At 58.9% G+C, this 6,239-nt stretch overlaps 1 protein-coding gene across 6 annotated transcripts in view; it reads right to left on the bottom strand.

Moving 5' to 3' along the window:
- Positions 1-760: 760 nt before the first annotated feature.
- The window catches only part of MPP2 (MAGUK p55 scaffold protein 2), a 28,672-nt gene continuing 23,193 nt past the window's right edge, over positions 761-6,239 (bottom strand). For all 6 annotated transcript variants that reach the window (XM_084984379.1, XM_021066902.2, XM_021066904.2 and 3 more), the window contains 4 exons: positions 5,865-6,026; positions 4,997-5,199; positions 4,541-4,669; positions 761-3,262 (listed from right to left, as the gene is read on the bottom strand). In XM_084984379.1, coding sequence (XP_084840505.1) covers positions 3,086-3,262; positions 4,541-4,669; positions 4,997-5,199; positions 5,865-6,026 — 671 coding nt within the window. In that variant the 3' untranslated portion in view covers positions 761-3,085. The remainder of the gene's footprint in view (positions 3,263-4,540; positions 4,670-4,996; positions 5,200-5,864; positions 6,027-6,239) is intronic.

Here is a 6,239-nt window from a genome sequence, read left to right as displayed (position 1 = left end):
TTAAGAAGGAATCTTGCCAAACTGCATATTTGACTCAGTAGTTCTGGATGGATGCGATCTGAGAGTCTGCATTTCTTTTCTTTCTCTTTTTTTTTTTTTTTTTTTTTTTTTTTTGTCTTTTGTCATTTTAGGGCTGCATCCAGGGCACATGGAGGTTCCCAGGCTAGAGGTCTAATCAGAGCTACAGCTGCCAGCCTATGCCAGACCACAGCAACACTAGATCCGAACCATGTTTGTGACACACACCACAGCTCACGGCAACGCCAGATCCTTAACCCACTGAGCAAGGCCAGGGATTGAATCTACAACCTCATGGTTCCTAGTCAGATTCGTTTTGGCTGTGCCACAACGGAACTCTGAGTCTGCATTTCTAACAAGCTTCCAGGCTGATGATGCTGCTAATCCAAGGACCACTCTTAGGAACCTACCTAAGGCCACACAGCCAGTTCCAGGTGAAGCTGAGTGGATTAGCCATGGAGTCTCTGAGTCCCCTGGTCCCCGTGGATGCTCACAGATGCCTGGATACAAGCATTTAGAAAAAAGAAAGAAAGAAAGAGAAAAAGAAAGGGAGGGAGGAAGGGTATCCTTTTCGGGTGGGGAGTGCAGAATGGCGGGATGGGAAATTTCAGAAGACGTCACAGAACACAAGACATGTCATTCCAGCTTCCATTCTAGAATCATCTATACTGTGCTCCCCACCCTCAGCCTTTCCTGAAGCCATCCACCTGACCCCAATAAAAGACAAGCAGAACCCAGAAACTTTGCGTTCACATTTAATCAAAGGAAAAGAAAACCAGTCAGAGAGAAAGCTAAAGTGGACATATGCGGGGGGTGGGGGGCAGCAGGGCTGGGCCTGGGTGTGGACGGAGGGGCAGCATCCCCCTTATCCAGGTCCCTCACACAGGCGTCCACAGGGGGAGGAGGGACGAGGGAGGAGGAAGAGCTAATGCGCTGGGCACAGGCCGGTTCCAACCCAGCCCTGGTCCCTGGAGTGGGGCTGAGGCAGGGCAGGTCAGATGCTGTTCAGAGAGGGGGCATGACAGGAAAGGAAGGGCCCAACCCTGCCCCTCGGGCATCACCACAGGTGAAGGTGCCAGAATAGTGTCTGGAGATTCATCCTCAAGGGCCAGGTGCCAACTTGCCAGCCAGGTGCCCAGTCCCCACTCTTCATCAAAAAGGATGGTCTTCGGCTCAGGCTGCTTTGGAGGTTAACCCAGAGGGACAGCATGGCTGCCTCTGCTCCCAAGTCTCCCGGGTGAGGAGGGGGCGGACAAAGGACACTGTGGCCTTGGGCCAGCAGGCGAACATCCCATTTCCCTCCGGCCCCCGGTCCCCTCGGGCTGAGGCTGAGAGCGAAGCAAGGGAGAGCTGAACTGAGGAGAAATTAAAAGAATATTGACGAAAAGGGAAAAGAGCATAAAGATGACTGCATGGTGGATGCAGGGCTATGCAAATGAGATGGGCGTGGCCTTGACCGCGGCATCTCATTTGCATATCTTAGGCAAATGCAAATGAGATCCCTAATATCATAAATATATTTCTAACTTTGTAATAAATATTCTGTTTCTCCCCCCTCCCCTTCCCTAGGAAATGGGCACACAGTGGTTCAGGGGCCAGCTCGGGCTGACACTGCAGCAAAGACTGGTTAGACACTCAGAAGAACTGGGGAGCACACAGGCTGGGGTGGAGGGTTGGGGGTCCCCTACAAGGACAGGTTCACCCCAGGAGGGGTCACAGAGAAGGATGACAGATGAGATGCCTGGGGACAGCAAAGACAGCATTCTTTTCTTAAAAGGGATTCTTGTATTTTATACAACTGCCCTCTCCAAGGACTGGAGGGTGGCATTTAGGGTCAGGGGACAATAGGAAAGCTGGAAGGGGGCACATCTAGGGGGCACCAAGTCTCTGGAATTTGGGGTAAGGTTCTTATAAGAACTGGGGGCTGATGGGGTGCCCCAAAAAGGGCCCCCAAAGAGTGACCTGGAAAGCAAAACAAGCCTTAGCGTCCCCTCTCCAAACACTAAGCCCGACACACACACCAGTGGCAGAAACACAGACCAGGCATCACAGCATGTGCTGCAGAGACTACAGTGGGGATGGCGCCCCCTGGAGTTGTGCAAGGAGCCTGCTGGAGCACAAATGTCCCCCAAGCCCTCACCCCGTGGCCGGGTCCTCACCTTTCCTCAGCTCCCAGGCGGCCCTCCTTCGAGTGGGCCACCCGGACTCTGCCAGAGAGACCAAAATGGACAACGACCATGGACAGATGTGTCCCCAAGGAGCTCTCCTATCAGAAGGAGTAGGCTCCTGTCACAGGGCTCAGCCTACAAGCACCCCCCGCCCCCCTCTGCTGCCCGGGCCTGCAGTTCCCGTCTGCCTGAGGGGGAGCAGAGCGGGCCTGTCAGTGCACGCGAGGGAAGTCTGAGAGAGACTTCGGCAGTGAAAAGCTGGGGATGGGGGACGACCAACACCCAGCCCCGGTCCCAGGGGGCCGAGAGCTGCGCTGCTCCCCGGCTGTGGCAACCAGCTGGTGCTTCGGCTCCTCCAGCCTTCGGGACGGCACCAGGCGGGCACCGCCGCCCGGGCTTGCTTGGCTGCCAGGGGGGCCGTGTACTCCCCTGACCACAGGGGAGCAGCCTAAGGTCTGCTCCTCGGCTGCAGGGAGAAGAAGGAGGAGCCTAGGAGTGGGGTGGGCGTGGCCAGTCCAGAGAGAAAAAGTGACTGGAGCAGGCAGCGGGCAGCGCGCCTACTGATCACATGGTCCCAAAGCAGCTTTTCTCTTCTCTGGACTGAGCCTTATGGAGGTGACACTGACACACTCCTGGGCACAGAGTGGCCCTCAGAAGGGACCTCTGGTGGCCAATGGACGTCGGGAGTGGGCAGCACCTGGGCACAGAGGTACCCCACGAACACCCATCTCCCTGGCAGTGCACGCCTCTGCGCTGAAGCCAGACTTAAGGCCTTTACCCAGGGAGAGCCAGAGCGCCGGGGTGGGAGCTAAGGATCATGGCTGAGGGTCACACTTGGGAAGGGGATGGATTCCAGGTGCCGGGTCACAAGCCACAGGGCGGAGGTCCAGTGAACAAGCTCAGTACACCCAGCTGACGGGCACCCACTGGGGCTCCGTGCGCAGCTTCTCCATGGCGGCCTGGAGCTCTCGGAAGGTCCTCTCCAGGTTGCTGTTGACCAGGCTGAGGTCAAAATAGTGCCCATAGCCCCTCTGGATGCGGCTGCTCTCCTCCACTGTCCGTCTCAGGTCTGCCTCCTGCCGGTGCAAGGGGACGTCGTGCCCGTTAGTGTCCCCCAGGCACCCCCAACGTCAGGGAGACCCACAGCCTGCCCCATCCAGCCCCTTCCCCAAAGCCCAAAGTACCAACCAGGGCAGGCACAAAGTACCAAGCCCTGGCTAAGGAGGCCCCTCCCTGCGGGTCCCAAGGCAGCTCTCCTGTAACTGTGGACAGACAGACGGGTGAGAGGAAGGAAGGAAATAACCTTTGGAAAGTGGGGACGGGAAGGGGCCAGCCTGAGCTGAGGAAGAGAAGGAGGAGGTGCTGGGGAGGGAGAGGCGTCTCCCCAAGGTCCTGGTGAGGTAGGACTTGGCTGCCCACGTCACAGGTGTGGAGAGAGAGGTCTGAGGGAGGAAGTGTAGAGTCAGGGACACAGCTAGCTGTGGGCACAGGAGCTTCTGCCAGGCGCCCTGCTCTGCCCGCTCTGTGGGGACAGAATGCTGACCCAAGGGAGCCCAGAGGGCCAGCGGGAAATCTTTGCGCAGAGGTGGGCTGTTTACAACTGGAGAAAAGCCTGAAGAGAGGGAGGAAGCCAGAGACCGGAAGGCTGCCTGGACGGACAAGTTAGAATCAAGGAGGAGCCAGTGCAGGGAGGAGAGGCTTCAAAAGTCTGGTGTTGCCGGACTCCCGGACCACCCGCCTCGCCCCCAGGGACCTGTAGAACCGCCAGAGGTAGAGGGTTTTCAGAGCTCTGAACTCAGGGGTCCCTCTGCTGGCCGTACCTGGTACTGCGGCTCTCAGAGCCCAGTCAGAATACTGCTCAGGCCCAGGACAGGCGTCCCAGCCGGGCTTCTGCAGGCGGCAACACCCCTCCCTCTTCCCCCTGGCCGCAAACAAGGCCTTCCGGAGCTGCTGGGACACAGCTGGGCCAGTCCTAGAGCGCCCACGTCAGCTTATTTAAGTCAGCATTTCAAGTTCCCTTCCCATCCCTGCCCTTCCAGCTTGGGCTGGATCTGGGGTGGGGGGTTACCTTGGGCACTTGGGGGTGGCCCTAGGACCAGCCATGGGAAGTGCCCCCCAGGCCACCCAGGTAAGAGGGCCTAATCAGACTGAAGGGAGCACTGGCTTTGTAGGCAGGCAGACCCTGTTCTCCGGCCAGCTGTGTGGCCTCTGTACCTCGGTTTTCTGTGTTGTCAGTAGGAATCATTAGTCCTGCTGGCAGAGCTGCAGTGAGGAGCACGCGGTTGCCAAGAGTTTGGTGGAGGCCCCTTCCCTGACCGCAGGCAGCCCTCCCGCCACACTTCAGAGGCCCTCACCGTGAGCTGCTTGGTGGACACCCCGCTCTCCAGTGCAGCCCGGTTCATGGCCCGCAGGGTCTCAAAGTCGGGGGCCTCGATGAACACCACGTAAGGGACAAACTCAGCTGTTCTCAGCACCTTCACTGCCTGCAGAAGAGGAGGGTTGGGAGTGTATTCCCAGGTACCTCTGGGGTGATAGCGGTGAGGACAGGTACCTGGGAACAGAGGAGAATGAGGGGCCTGGGGTTCTGGGACATGAGCCCCGGGAACGAATGGTAGAAGAGCTGGCAGGTGGCTGGAGACAGAGGAGTGGGGGTTCCAGGAGGCTGGAGAAAGAGGTTCGAGGTGGCCTGGGTCCCTAGCAGTAGCTGAGGGCTTATAGGGGAGTGCTTGGAAATATACAGAAAAATGCTGGGGGGCAAGCAGAATGAGACCCCCACTGAGGAGGCTGGGAAGGAGCGGGCCAGGCAGTACCTGGGGGTTGACATCCAGCACACACACCCGGCCGGCAGCGACCACGCCCCGGATGGAGTCGATACGTGTGCCATACAGGTTGCCCTCGTATTCGCCATGTTCCAGGTACCGCCCAGCGCGGATGTCGGCCTCCATTTCCGCGCGGGACACGAAGCTGTAACCCTGACCTTCCCGTTCTGAGTCCTTGGGCCTCCGGGATGTGTCTAGGGGGTAGGAGGCGCCGAATGGGCACAAGCAGGCCACACCCCCTCAGACACACTTGCGCATGCTCTCCATGTGCCACGTGGCCCTGCTGCTTCCCCACACAGCCTGCCTGCCCCCACCATCGCCACAGGCACCCACAGACTTGAGAGGTCCACAGGGAGAGGACCTTCAGAGATCACTGCTTCAACCCCGCGCTCATAGATAAAGGGCTGAAGCCCAGAGAGGGCAGTGAGTAGCCCAAAGCCACACAGCAAGGCAAGCTGACCTGAGATCAGCACTCAGGATCTTGCCTCTAGGGACCAGGAGCTTTCACATCTCAATTGGTCCTGTAAGCCTGTCTTCCACAAGGCCACACACAGCTCAGAGCCCTATTTCCCCCGCTGGGCTTTTAACAAGCGAAAAGTGAGAGAAGGCAAGGCAAGGCTGGTTTAACCCACCTGGCCAAAGGCTCACAGGGACGGCGTTCCCAGCTCTTCCCATCCTGCAGTTCCCACACCCACCCAGAGAGGGCGCACACTCCACGCCTCACACCCACAGTACCTTAACCCTGGAACCCTTTGACCGGGGGGCCTCCGCCAATGCGGCCTTCAGTAGACTCAGCCCTGGCCCCCAAGGCAGCCTATGCTCTCTGCCCCCCACCCAGCAGGGCCCTGCTCCCACTCACAGGGCACTGTGGTGCCGTAGCGATCCGGATCCCACATGATGAGTTTGTTTTTCAGGCTGCGCCGGCCCACACCCTGAGCCCCAATCAGCACCAGGGTTTTCCGGCGGAAGGGGGGCATGCGGGCCACCTCCTCGTAAATGAGCAACTCGTGGCGGTCAAACTCTGCACACAGGGAGATGGCATTATGCATTGGGGGAGGGGGTGGGGCTGGGTTCTCAGGGAGGCCAAGGATAAGAGGGCTGGGGCCAAGGGCAGCGGGGAGCAACTGGGCGAGGCTCAGGGACGGGATTGGCAGCATCAGAACCAGGAGCCGCACAAGTCATTGGCTGGGGAGGGAGGGGACATTAGAGGAGGACAGGGGCAGGGGGCCCAACA

Source organism: Sus scrofa, chromosome 12, assembly GCF_054392235.1.
Source record: "Sus scrofa isolate SSC_HxYL_T2T_F1_AM1 chromosome 12, Sscrofa_HxYL_maternal_Yorkshire_Landrace_v2.0, whole genome shotgun sequence".
In the NCBI taxonomy this organism is placed as follows: Eukaryota; Metazoa; Chordata; class Mammalia; order Artiodactyla; family Suidae; genus Sus; species Sus scrofa.
Note: the sequence above shows the minus strand (reverse complement) of the source record. Positions and strands in the feature narration are given on the sequence as shown.